Source organism: Acanthaster planci, linkage group LG01 (genome assembly GCF_054643075.1).
Source record: "Acanthaster planci isolate LZ-2023a linkage group LG01, COTS_SCS, whole genome shotgun sequence".
Lineage (NCBI taxonomy): Eukaryota > Metazoa > Echinodermata > Asteroidea > Valvatida > Acanthasteridae > Acanthaster > Acanthaster planci.
Window position 1 is genome coordinate 5047217 of NC_141777.1, and position 14476 is coordinate 5061692.

General features: G+C 40.3%; 1 protein-coding gene and 1 long non-coding RNA gene across 13 annotated transcripts in view; one reads left to right on the plus strand and one right to left on the minus strand.

The window, feature by feature from the left end:
- Positions 1–14476, minus strand: part of LOC110986257 (neurexin-3b-like) — a 91570-nt gene that overhangs the window by 51518 nt on the left and 25576 nt on the right. For 10 of the 11 annotated variants that reach the window (XM_087133712.1, XM_087133344.1, XM_087134051.1 and 7 more), the window contains one exon: positions 8015–9663. In XM_087133712.1, coding sequence (XP_086989838.1) covers positions 8015–8747 — 733 coding nt within the window. In that variant the 5' untranslated portion in view covers positions 8748–9663. Of the gene's footprint in view, positions 1–6678; positions 6907–8014; positions 9664–14476 lie in introns of those variants that run through there. The other variant, XM_087134479.1, reaches the window with a different exon arrangement.
- Positions 10467–14476, plus strand: part of LOC110986258 (uncharacterized) — a 35297-nt gene continuing 31287 nt past the window's right edge. For both annotated transcript variants that reach the window (XR_015424945.1, XR_015424995.1), the window contains exon 1: positions 10467–10631. This is a non-coding gene — a long non-coding RNA (uncharacterized LOC110986258). The remainder of the gene's footprint in view (positions 10632–14476) is intronic.

Genomic DNA, 14476 nt, shown 5'->3' on the forward strand with positions numbered 1-14476 from the left:
GTCAAAACCATGATGGTATCCACACGCCGTAAGGCTAGAGACCAGAATAAGAAGACTGCTAATGTACATGTACCCGGTACGACACTCACTCACGATTATTTGCAGTGGCTCTTACACATACATGTACATAGACAGTGTTTTACTATGTGCAAAAACGAATGGACACTCAAGTAAGGTAAGCAAAGTGGCACTGCAGTGATGTCGCTTATTCAGATAAGTCTCTGCTTCAAGTTACAGCTTAGAGCGTCAAACCGATGATACGTTTTATGCAGGCTGGAAATTCTCACACGTATCCCAGCTCCAGGAGGAACAGGTAACAAAGCTTGTTATTTCTTTAATTGAATATTGATCGTGTCCTTGGCAAGGAGTGACGAACAGCCAAAGTGACAAATAAGGGTCAAGCGGATCACAAATCCACGTAATGCTCTGTGTTACTTGTCATGGATACTACTTACTAGAAATTGTGTGGTGTTACTACAGAAGGGCTGCCCAAATAGGCACAAGCAATGCAACTATTCTGGATGCAATAGGTACTGTATCTATGAAAGAGATTAAAAAACCTGCAGTCATGGGAACAATTCAGCGCGCTACTCACCAAATGTTGAGCTAATGAATTTACAGAGATGCACCTGAAGTTGCATAATTTTCATCAAAAGTCTCAGGAAATTTGTCATACTTTTATGTAAACCCCAAAATAAAGCCACCGGACATTTGAAATGTATATTAAATTCTAAATTCAATTAAAAATTATATTTACACTTTGTCCCGGAACATGTACAGAAATATACCAGTACATGCAGGTAAAAGGAGAAATTAAAACCAGTAAGTCAACACATATATGTGACATGGACATGTATGAAACGGTGCATTTTTCACTTGATTAAATTGAGATTGGTGTATTAAATGTAAGAAATTATAACATAAAAATGCAATGACAATTTGTTTCTCACTTGTGCTCCATTAATTACGGAAGCAATAAAAATAAAGCTGTTTGAGACTTAAACCACTGTGAAGTCTGGACACACTTGGCAATATAAGCCATATCGTCACCTACCGGTATACGTACCCTGAGTGCTTATGGTGGAAGGCTACGGATGTGGTGTGACGTGCCCTTGCACGCTGAGTGCATGGCGTGCACTTAAAGAACCATTCGCTTGAAGTATTTTCCGGGGTTTATTGATCTAACACCAATACCTACATGTACATGTCAATCAGATTATGGCCTATTTCTGGCTCCTGTATTTGCCATGGCCTGGTTTCCTGAGGCGCTCAGTCCCCCTCTTTACAGGTCAGACATGCATGATAATTGCATGCAAACTGCGATTTACCAGATACAAATTTACAGCACTGAAATATTCATGGCATATCCTTCATGAGCTAGATGCAAGTCTGTTTGTTGGTCAACTCAATGACATCCAAGTTTGTACCGCTTGTTTGGTATTATATGACATTAATACTACTATTCTTGGATATCAAGCACTCACAGTCAGTGTCACAGAATACTTACAAGTTCAGTACAAGCATTTTTGCTGTAAACCGTACATTAAAATTACTTCAAATAATCTGTAAGTAATCAAAACACTTGAAATTGAATGAAATTGAAACCGGGCAATGAAGCACGAGCCTAATCGCATTTTTCCTACCACGATTTTCAAAAATGCAACATCATATTGTCAAAAAGAAAAGTCAGATTGAGTCAACAATCCAGTCCTTTTTTATAAGAGGCCTAAACTGGCGGTGTCATCCTGAGTATTGACTGGATATTACTTTCACACCTGTAGATACCTCAAAAGCAACCATGCCAAAGACAAAGCTTGGATCGAGTCCTTAACCTAGTATCATGAACACTGCAATATTGACCACACCGAGCAGAAACCATTCCTACACTTGCACCACATTAAAACATTTTTTCTTACAAAACTTGAGGTGTTTGTGTAATTCACAACATCCTATTGGCTGAAAGGAGACATGTGACACTCACATACCACCTGTTGAAGTGCACAGTACCAGTGTTTTAACATCTGCATATCCCAGTCTACACTACGGGTTGGCTAAGAAGGAACCGAATCTTGGTAGAGAGTTTGTGACTCTCATTAAAAAAACAACAGCTTGGTTGAAGAAAAGTCTGGTATTGTACTTTCATAGGTTTTCCTGAATGTACATGTATGACTGTGTGCATAGCTGTTCCCAATACATCTACATACCCACTGACCTTTGATTACTGACAAAAACCCAACAAATTTCTGTTGAATTCCCTAACAAAGTAGGCCTACCAAAAACTACACTGTAACTGTGCTGTTCTTTGCCTTTTGGAAATAGATGAGCCATAAAAATGTACTGGTACATGTATGTTTATACAACCTAATTTGGATGCAAAACACTGTCCTAAATTTCCTTTGTTCAACAGTTCAATGCAAAAATGAGTTAACTTTTTTGGACAGGCTGTTTTCAAATTTGTACAGGTTGCTTGTGTTAAAAAATCCTCGCCAAATAAAAATTGAGCTAAGTTATTGTACCTCTACATATCCAAATACCGCACATACGGTACATGTGCATATATACAGTTTTATGTAATCCCACAACCCTACAGGTCCCTGGGGCAACACTGTCTTCCTTGCTATGAGCTTCCTTGCTATCCATCTTCATGCCTCATGATTCTCTTCAGCCCTTCAGCTGGAAGTTGCCTAAATATCAGGCCCATCCACTCTGGGAAAGTTAACAACGAACAAGTATTTTGCCAAAAGGATATGATTTGGAGTTCAAACCTTTCCCAAATATTTGTACATTTCTTGACATGCCTCCATCAGGCTGAGTGTCCAAACACTCATACTCCCACTCAGCAGTCTTAAGTACAAGAACTTAGATGTACCGGTAGTCAACACAGCCTTCAAAATTTAGCCTCATTCCTGTGAGGCAAAGTTATACTTTACCATACATGTACTTGCACATGGGAAGAGAACTTTCCAGACATGGTCAGAGACACCTGTAAGTTAGAAGCTGGATTATGCTGCTGAATTCAACCCTGAAGTTTTCCCCAGTTTCGGCCACCTCATTCTTTTCCTTTAATCCAACGCTTCTCAGATATCATGCTTGTTCAAGATGAGTGAACTCCTGAGAACAAAACATGTTTACTCAAGAACATGTTGAATCTTTACAAGAAGATCTTGTGTATTGAGGAGGGCAATACTAGATACTTTTAATTAAAAAGACAGACACGTGGGCCTGCGGTAGGGGTACAAGAATCTCAGTGCAAATGAAATGGAATCAATGAGGCTCCCCCTCTCCACATCCCCCAAAATAGGTGTTAGCCCCCAGGCGGTTGAGGCTGTACTACTTCCAAAGATTAAAGACAACAAATCTTTGTCCAAACCGCCTCTCGCGATGCAAAGCAACAAACTGTGAGGCCGCAACCAGGGCACGACTCTGACGATTGATTTTTTGTGTCTACCGTACCGCACTCCCGTGATTATGAGGAACACAACATGGCTTGGGTTTGGCCGCAAGTCATCTTGCATTAAAGGTATCGGATACCATACATCAGTAAACAAATACCTCAGATTTGTGCATTTGGTCAACAGTTTCTAGTCTTTCTTTTCCTGCTCTTGAAAAGGCTGAATATGACTTGTATCCTATGTATCACAGCAAATGAAATTCATTATATTTTGGCAAGCAAATCTCAATGGGCACAATTCACGATACAGCGCATCCCTAAAGTTCCATAAAGGATCAATTCATCGGTAAACATCAGTAATTATATGTGATACTTTTGGCTTCCGATTAAGATCAGGACATCAGGTGAGTTAGATTAATTCAAGTCGGCAACCTGAAGACCTTTTTGAATGATGGCAGCATCCCATGTATGGTACCTATCCCATCACATGGTGCCAATTTGCACAAGCACTTGGCTTTAAACAGAAAATTTATACGGGGATTCAATCACTTTAAACAATTTAGTATTCACAAGAAGAAATTCTGTATTGTCAAAATCATTTTAGACAATTGTGGCTATCTGTACTATCCAAAGTCAAATTAATGATAATGCAAAATCCCTGAAATGCTATCAAATTTTGATGAATATAATGTGCAACAAATTCAGAGGACTTTTTCTAGACAAATTTCCACTTCTGCTCAACAACTGCAAGGCCAAAGTTGATTACCTCCACAGAAACTGGGAACAGTTCTGTGTATAAATGATGCCTGAATCTTTAATGATTTCATCTGTCGCAGTCCAGCGACTGACTTTATTCCTTATTATGATACTGTCAACAAATTACTTCTTCCTTCTAATCAGACCGTCATCAATATTTGATGGTGATGAGCAGGATCTGTGATGACGTTTGCTCAACCATTTACAGTAATATACTGGTCAGCCTTGTAAAGTGTAATGCAGGTTTGCTAATGGTGAACTTTGAACATGTATGAAGTCACTGTGCTGTAATGTCTCAGTTACTCAGATAATATTTCCAGAGTTTCAAATCGACCGGATTTACAAGTATTTTCTTTATTTAAGATTGATTGCGACAACAAACTAACCACTTGAAAAACACTTGAGTAATTAATGATGTAGGCAACTGAAGCTGACGGTATAAATGCCTGCTTTCTACTACAGCATATCACCACATACAAATGGTAATTCCCAAGGTCAAACACTCAACATGTTCATTTTGCACTTAATCTACATGTACGATTCAGCAGTTGTACCTGCCATCGGTCTGGGCTTCTAAAATGAACGCCGTACATGTACATGTACATTGGTTGTGTGACGGTAATGGTTGTGTTGAAGCACATGCTGGCAAGTCACTTGAGAATTGCCAAATTTCAAAATATGCAAGCAGTGTCGCAAGGCAAAACAAAAGCCTTTCCTACATGTACAGAACGCTCTCTTAAATTTCAACGCGTACATGTAAACTACCCACCAAAAAATAAAGACAGAATAAAGCCAATTTCAATGACGTACATGTACATGTTAGACTACAGAGGTCAGGTGTAACAGGGCCAGAAAAATGTCGGACCTCAACTTTGTAGAACAACTCATCAACAAATGCCCTAACTTGACATTCATGTATACCGGTATATGCAGCACCATCAACAATGCGCATGTTAGACTTGATTGCAATTCAGCAATCCTTCCATACAAGCAGTGGTGTAACTGAGGCTGAACATTTCCGGGGGAAGGGGGGGCCAACACATTTTTCATGCGGGCACCACAAGAGTATAGGCTACAGCTGCATTACAATGGAGATTATTCACAGATTTCTGGGGGGGGGGCACCCGGGCATCTGCTGAGGGGGAGGGGGAGCATGTGTTGCCAGTCGTTACGCCACTGCCTACATGTGTACAAGCAGCCAGTTTGGTCAACGTGGCAGAAACATCTGACCTATTGTGTCAGGGCAGAGTGAGCGAAGGACCCCGTTACATGTGTGTGCCAGGTGGACTTATATTCCCTCCGAGTTCTGACGCTGATTAGCACAATAAATTTTGGATGAGCCACGGCAGTCCGATGGAGCCTTTCAATTCAGCCCATGTCTGCGAAGCCAAACTGTGAAGTCCTTCGCTGTCTTCTCATTGCTGATAGGCTATGTTGATAGACCCTATCTGCCCCAACGTGGCACCTTACGTACCACACATACAACTCCTCAGAACCCTTGCCTGAACTCAATCAGCCAACCGTCCATGGCCTGCAAGAACATAGGTAACTGTCACCATCACATGGTCCTCCCACTCAGCACAGACACACTCTTGCTCATACATCATTCAAACGAAGCACATAAAAATTCCAGCACAGATGGCTGGGCAGGACCTGGACCGACCGGTTGGTATGAGCAGTAACCCCCCCCCTTCCCAATCTCCCCTGGTGGATTTTTTTCCAATCAAAGAGTTAATTGGCCTGATATCAAATATCATAACATAATTAGTCTGGGTGTCAAGCTCATGCGACACCAGGGCCTCGACGATAGATGGTATGCACGTATTGTGTACATGAACATACATGTACACTGTACCGGTATATTCAACCAAAGGTTGGCAGAAGGTTTTTATTCTGGAAACTCCAGCACAATTTATTACGAATTCACAGTTTATAAACAGACAATTTTTGTGATAGCAGAAACAAATATGGACTGACATGCATGCCACACCTTGGCTGATGTACATGTACGTGTACAGCACATCTAGCGGTATCTACCTGTATGAACCAAAAGGGTTGACATAAAATGATGTACATACCGCTGAGCTGCTTCAGTGCATTGCTGTATGTTAGAAATGAAATCCTGCAGTTTCCAAAGCCTGAAATTGGAATTTTCCTGGTTTTTATTCTTTTTCTTTTATTTTACCTACAGTGTAGATATGTTGTCAGATCAAATTCTAGAAGTATGATTGTCAAAAATTTGCTTTAACACGTAACTTGGCCACACTTGAGCAGGTACAATGTATCTATACTACTGTGCATATTCATGGTTGAACTATAATTATTGGCCTGACCTGCCCTGTATCATAATGCTACAGGTGCAACCTGGAAACCACACAGACCTCATTTGCGGGGTGGGGGTTGGCCCCAATAGTAAGACACATAATTAACCAGTACTTAATAGGCCATCCAGGACATAATGTAATTCTACATGTAGCTGAAATGTTCAAATGGTGACCATACTTTACACAAGTTTATGTTACATACTGTACCTTGTGTGGACATCATTCCATCCTTCTCTTGTAAAGAACGCTTTGTAAAACTTCTCAATGTTCTTAGAACTGTGAGCACAGTTGCCGATTTCCTTAAGCGTTCCTCTTCCTTTTGCTGCAGATAAACCTTACCACAAAATGCCTCTGAAACCTATTTTTTCAGAGAAGGAAAACCTTGTGTGGACCTGGTTTAGTCCACACAAGGTTAACACAACTTGCATTATACATGTAGACATTGCATTATACATGTTTGGTTCGTAGGTCTACACATTATGTAGATGGCAAGGTTGGCACACCCCTGCAACTGCCCTACACAGAGAGAAGGAAACTGGAATTAAGACATACATGTAGAACATACCATATGACTTATAGATAAATACCGGTAGTAGATGGTGCCATATATATCACTAGATTCATCACTTTTTTCCAGCAGAATGTGCACAAAATGAGAGAACTACATGTATGCAGCTAATAGCTGCAATGGTGCTTGAGTGCTGAAATGCCCATAAAACCATATAACCATAACAAAATACCCATATGATAACCAATTCATACTTTTCCATCAATTAATCTTTTACTAGTACATGTACCAGTAGTCTGGTACACGTACGGTACATAACGGTATATATAACTTCCTCCAAACAATCAACAGAAATCCTTCATATCTGTATCTCACTTCCGTATCTGGCTTCCAAAAACTCAAATGAATCTCATGTCAAAAAAGCACTCTTGCACACCTCGATCACAAATTCATGCGCACAGTCATACCTTTTGTACCCGACTTCCTTTAAACAATCACAACAGAATTTTCACTTCCGTCCCTCTCCATTCCAAAAATCAAATAAGCAAACAAAAACAAGACACTACTGGGGTTTTGGAAAAGAAACAAAAACTTCACGCAATATAAGAAAACTACATGTAGATGTATAGACAAACCACAAAGCATTCCAATGGTTTGGAAAAATAATTGACAGACATGCTTCAGGCAGTTTGTCAATACACGGTGCTTGCTGTAGGATGCATTCAATTAGAATGTTGCAGGGAGCATCGCAGGCAGCTGCGCATTCCTTAGGGTTTTGTGTACATAACACTAAACAAGCCCTCAGCTTCAAATGAACCGTAAATCATTTACCACATGCAAAGACATTTGGTGCAGAAATTTCAGTATTCCAATGCAAGATTTCCCCAGTTGTAATTTGTCAAAGGAAACATTCTTCAGGATGGATATCTTGGGGTTTTTTCTGATTTGAAAGCAAATCAGCATGTCATGCAGTTCCAAGCCATGCAAGGCTAAAATGTGACTTACATGTATGGCGGCCTGACTGCACGAACTCACCTTCCTCGCAGATTTCGCCCACGAAACCTGTGCCATCGCATTCGCAGCGCGACTGGGTGTCCTCGCTCACGCACAGCCCGCCGTTCTTGCAGGGGTCGTTGGTGCTGCACAGATCCGAGAAGTCCTCCTGGACATTGTTAGAGGCAAGCTGCTCAGGACGGCGCCAGCGATTGGGGCGGGCCTGCACCAGGTACGCGATGTTGCGTATGTGGCCCTTCAAGTGCGTCCGCGCTCGGGCCTCCGGCTTGGCTAAGTGTGACCTCCGCACCTGACGTGGGATCCCACCAAAGAAGAAATCTGTTTGTGTTGGCAGTTCAATGATCTCTCCATCCATTGATCCTGATCTTTCGTCACCGTCCACTTTGAAAGTAAATTTTCTGGGGTTGTTTCTTATCACTTCTACGGTATGCCACTCTCCATCGTCCAGGTTATCCCCAACAATGAGGGTCCTTGCCTTGTTGTTGATTCTCATGTGCAAAAGGAGATTACCATCCTCCATTGCTATTTCCATGAAATCCACTCGCTTCATGTCATCGGCATATGCCAACAAAACATTTGACTGTCTGGACTTGAATTGGAATCGGAGAGTTCCATTAACAGAGGTATTCCATCGCTCATATTGTGTGTATGTATCCACTGTACCTTCATAGTACAGGGCACCAGTGAGTCCAGTATACGCAACCAAACACAAACATGACAGCAGCAATCTGCCGTAGATAAAGTAATGGCCCATTTTCTATGCCAAACTGCTCCACTCCCCTTCCAAAAAAACCCAGAAATTTTACCAGCGGAAGTGCAGGAGACCAGCTAGTGCACTTTGTTAAGAGCCACCAATTCCTAAAGTCAGTCCTCGATCTAGTTCACCAAGTTGACTCTACACATCACAGCACGCTGTCCCACTAGGCTAGCAGGGACCGCTTGACCCCCTGGGCTGTAGCCATGTTTGCAGAGACAGCAGGCACACTGAGAAACTCACACCTGGTGTACATGTACATCTCATTCTCTTATCACAACAGCACAGTCACCTCTTCACCATTATTTCCTCCTCCAAAAAAGAAACAACTGATTTCTCCTTGTTGGATTCGCACTGTGAGAAACTGCTTTCAGCTTCAACTTCTTCTATACCTGTACGTACAGAACAATATCCAGCTGGCAAGCTCATAGAACCATCTTCGTTATATACAGGCACATGTGCATGTACCGGTACATGTACCCATTGCCAATATGTGCTGTGAGCAGAATTTGCCGGACAACGTTGATTGTCCGTCGGTTTCCCAAGTGGAATGAATTCCCCTGGTGATGCGACGGTGCCCACGACAGACTGAGCCTGCACTGACTTCCACGTATTTCCAAATCACGGCAGAGCAGAGCGGCTCATCTCATCAGGCTTGTCTTCATCTCTCTGGCTTCAGCATCGATGAATGCACGGTTTTCCCGTCCCTCTCAGCCACACAGAAGAGGAAGAAGTAATTCAGTCTGCAACGTTGAGGCTGTGTGCGGCAATGTGCAAACGGCAGATGTACATGTACGGCGGGCTGAATATTTGTAAAGAGCTCTGCTGATATGCAGAGGCAGTGGAGGCAATAGCTAGTAGACTCTGTAATCGTGTACGTGTATCAGGTTAACCTGGCAGGTGATCGATCCTGGAACTAAGGGAGGGGATAGAGAGAAAAAAAGACAACATACCCATTAAACAGGTTGGGCGGAATTTCTACCTGTGTGTATGGCAATTCATTTAACCAGAACCTTCCATGAAAACTGTTTAATAAAGAATAATTGTTTTATGATTTTTATCCAAATGTTGTACTGAGTGACACCATAGGCTACCGCACAAATTACAAGATTATATGATTTTACTTGATTTTAGCTAATGCCGGTAGCACCAATACAGGGATACCAAAATTTGTTTTTATACATTTTAGGTATTGGGATTACCATCATTGACAATTTGGAAATGCAACACCATTAACTTTTGTAAAATATATCTGAAACATTGTTTATTACAAGTGCATGCTATGCACAATCAAAGAATGTTTCAACTGTATTTAAGTTCATCTTGGTCTATACTTACGTTATAAGTACTTCAAACATATAAAAAGTTCTTACTGGTCATAATTTAGGCACATTATGTGCTTTCACACTTCTTCAACATTTAATGCACTTAGAACATCACAGTCATTTTAGTCTTTGGCACTTTACCTACAGTCTGGGTTGCCCTACAATATCACAATAATGCATGCTAACTGATAACTTCCAGGGAAGTCAATTTCATGACTTCCATGCCTAGAATTTAAACACAAGCACAATTAGAAGAAGGTAAACATGCAGTCAATCCAGGCAAACTGATGTCAAACTCAACAAACAGCCAGTCCCCAAAGCAAACATTTTATGGTTGCGCACTACGTCATAAAAGGTCCGAGTTCTGATATTTACACGTATGTATACTGTAGCAGTACATGTGTGCTGTTGATAGCTTAATAACTGAACCCTGTCCAGTTTTATTCCGTCAAACAATTTTTCACTACACGATCTGCATTTGTCACCGCTTTCAGATGCACTGCACTGTAAAGACTGCAGGCAATGAACATTAGTGAGACTGTCGGCTGTGCTGTGCAAGGTGAGAACTTCTTAAATTGTGACAAACCCCATGGGGCAGAGTCCCCTAGAAGTCAGGGTTTTTTTTCAATCCTGATAGAGACAAATGGAAAATCTCATTTAAATCTAAGAACACCATGCAGAGAGTGAATGCCAGGGGTCGTGCCAGAAATGTCATTTTTCACTTTTGAGATGTTTTCCATCCAGAGCATACATTTAGGTAAGAAATAATATTAATCCTGGGATTTTTAAACAAAATTGTGTGTACATGTACATCGCAGAAACTAAATTCATGTACTAATAATTTTGGCAACTCTGCTTTCCAACAGCTGTTTTCCACTTCTTTGGTCCAGGAAACCTCTTTTGACAATTTGCTTTACTAAACCTTACTCTCTGACAGGCTAAAACGAAAAACGATTTTACAACTGTGAAAATCTGTTTAAAAGGCTGCCCCAGTAGGTTCTACATGTATTACAAGATGGAATTTTATATTCATTTGTATATTTTCCATTTACACAGAAATACATGTATCACTGGTCCTGGGAGACTATTGGTAAACCAAATACACTGCTAAAATTATTAGAAATACATGTACCCAAAAGGTGTTTGACAGTACAGCTCCAAAAATCAGGACAATATAAAAACCTTTCTAATTATTCAAATTTCAGAGTACCCACTGTTTAATGGATATCAGTTCGAAGCTTCACTACATGTAGAACTGTTCTATGCCAGCCACAATTCATCACAAATCCAATGCCACAAATTCCAGCAAGAAGCACCTTAGTATCGATTACATAGCTGCGCCGTACATAAACAGCCCTTAAGAGACGAGAAAATTGATTCAGTGCCGATCCTGTATGTTGTAGCTGCCTACCACTACCCCAGGTGTATCTACCTGGGCTAATAGCTCTCAGATTTCCCTTGGATTCTACCGACTAAATGCACCAGAGCTATGGACCGCTGCTAGCACGATCTCACTCATTTAGTCCTCCGATTCGCAAGTAACCTAACCCCTCTGACTAGAAATTAAATTGAGAGTGCGTGTGTTGACAAAAACCAAAAGGTAGTTGCACATCCAGGATAATGTTTGTTCAAAGGCCGGGGCTTTGGTTTTTTGGGGAGGGATAGTTGCCCCCACCTCTCTATTGTGTCTTCTTCTGCAGATGACATTAAAGTTTGGTTGATTAATGATGATAACATGAAGAAAATGGAATTCTCTGAATGGCACTGAACAACGGCACCGGTCAAGGGGCAAGAGAGAAATGCCAGCTGATGAGAGCAATGGTTGAGATGAGCAGCAGGTGACAGGGGATAATTCCTGCAAATCTGGGGCATTTTCAATGGCTTGTGCACCCACAGGTGAACTTAATTGCCTGCTGCGAAATGTCAGAATCATGGATTTCCATCAACACTTGCCGGTGGTTATGGGAGAAAATTGCAAGCACATGCACCGTCCATTTCAGTTTCCCGTCAATGTTTCAGTTGTTTTTCAACAATGTTCAATTACATACATACATGCATTTTGACTACCCTAATACGGCGTTAATCTTTCACTCATGTTGCTCCTGCATTGTAAAGGTTCTGATTGGAACTTTGAAGAGCGATCAGAAGAAACAAAAATCTAATTACAAAAAAAAAAGAAAGTTTGAAAATTTCTGACAACAACGTGCTTCAGCCAACAAACTTCACAAGATAACCTTTTCAGATATTTGATTATTTAATATTCAAATGTCTTTTGGAAATTAACTCAGAGATGAAAATCAATAAAATACGAAAAGAAAAAATTACCGTTTGGTTTCAACTCGCTCAGTGTCCGCTGTGCTTGCATACTCGACACAGATGTAAACCTACGCGTCTGTGTGCAATGCATTGTAAATTGTTGATTATCACTCTTTTAAAAATTCTGATTACTTAGATTACTTAATCATGTATTGTTTGACTGAAAGGGGATATAACTACTGAACACAACAGTACATGTACCTATTGTCTGAGTTTCAATGCAGGATTAGCGGCACACACATACATATAAGGCTTTGAAAGGACTTTTAAGAGGCGCTCATTTTAGACTTCATCTTTGGTTCAGTAACATGGCATATAAAATGTGAAACAATGGAAACTTCAACACCATGTATGTACATGTACGGTATGTGTACACATTTTTGTTTGAATGTGAAACCTACTCGTACTAGTATTGTGTACATGTATGTACTGGTATTTTAGGTAAATGTACATGTGTAACAAACATGCTGCCGTGTTGGATTTTGGAAGAGCTACCGTTAGGACATATTCTAAGAAAACAATGGTTAGCAACATATATGTACTGGTAAGTCTCCATTGATGCCGGTAATTTCAATGCTTGATGCAGATGGACATGTGCATCTCAGTACATGTACATGTAAGTGTTGGATACAAGCAGCTCATTAAAAAAACTTTACATAACAAAGGTTTACAAATAGCACACTGTATTCTGCTGGACTAGAATCAATAAATATCAATGGTAATTATATTTAGCTTCAGATACCATTAACATAGGTCTATCTGCTCAATTTGCTCGGACCGTCATATCAAGTAGCCAGTATGTCATACACAGCCTACAAAAGCACCTGAACTTTTTTTTTCAAAAACAAACATGCATGAATTTGTTTTTTCAAATGCAAGTACATTTTTAATCATCCAATTCTGTCATGCCTCCATTTGATGTTGGTCATTAAAATGCACACCAAATGCCCAGTTTATAGTATACATGTGCATACAGCATACCAGTGTTTACATGTACAGGTGAAAAGACTTCACTCAGTATTTATTTTCATTCGAACAAATGCAATACTTCACCATTACCATTTTCTGTGACATAAAACTTAATTTAGGCCTTAATTTATTTTTTCATAGCAAAAACCAAAAAAACCAAACCTATGTATGATTTTTCTTGCAAATGTACGGAGCACCTGGTAAAACTGATCTGTTGATCATTTATGTATCACAAGTACATGTACATGCAGTACATACACCGTACATGTATCCAGACATGTACATGTACATTGTACACCTGTATGCCTGATTCTCTAAAGAATACCCCGTAGGCCTACTAATGGGAAACACAAATTCACAATGCCTCTTTCTGGCATTCGTTGCTCATATTTCTAAAATTCATTGCATTCTTTTATTGCACGAACACACACTGCACACCATGCACAGCCACACCTGTATACCCGTGCATACTTAGTGCCAGGGCTTTGATGCAAATATTAATTTTGCTTATTATAACTTGCACAATAGCCTTTCTTTGTCCAATTTTCCACATGAATGGTCACAATGTTCATTGCTCCAGAGGATGCGAGATTAAAATCAATACAACGTCAGGACAGGGAGCTAAAATTACCCTGGCAAACTGCTCTGACCAGTTCCTTGTACTTTTCATACCATGCTAAACGAGGCCTACATGTACACAAGCCAAACTGTTTTGTTACCTTTAAACATGTAAAATTCTATCAATATTTGGTTGCCGTGGTGCTGACGTGTGAGTAATGCCTACCAGACGTACGTTCACTGCTACATGTACCAACGCATTATGAGCAATAGATTTTTAAAGTAATTTCGACATTTAAAATACATAAAATGTTCATCAGGGACACACTGGTATTAGAGCCCTGTATTAACTGCAACTTTCTTCGCCAATTCTGAGGAAATTTTTCGGAACAGAGAACAACAATGTTTCGTTGACCAGTTGCTGATAAAGATTGTACAAAAATTTTTGTATCTAAAAATTGCCTGGAAACTTGATGATCTCCACATAAGAAATAAATAACTGTTTCCAATTAAAGCCATAAAAGTATGCCCTTGTTTTGTACTATACCATATGGTACATGT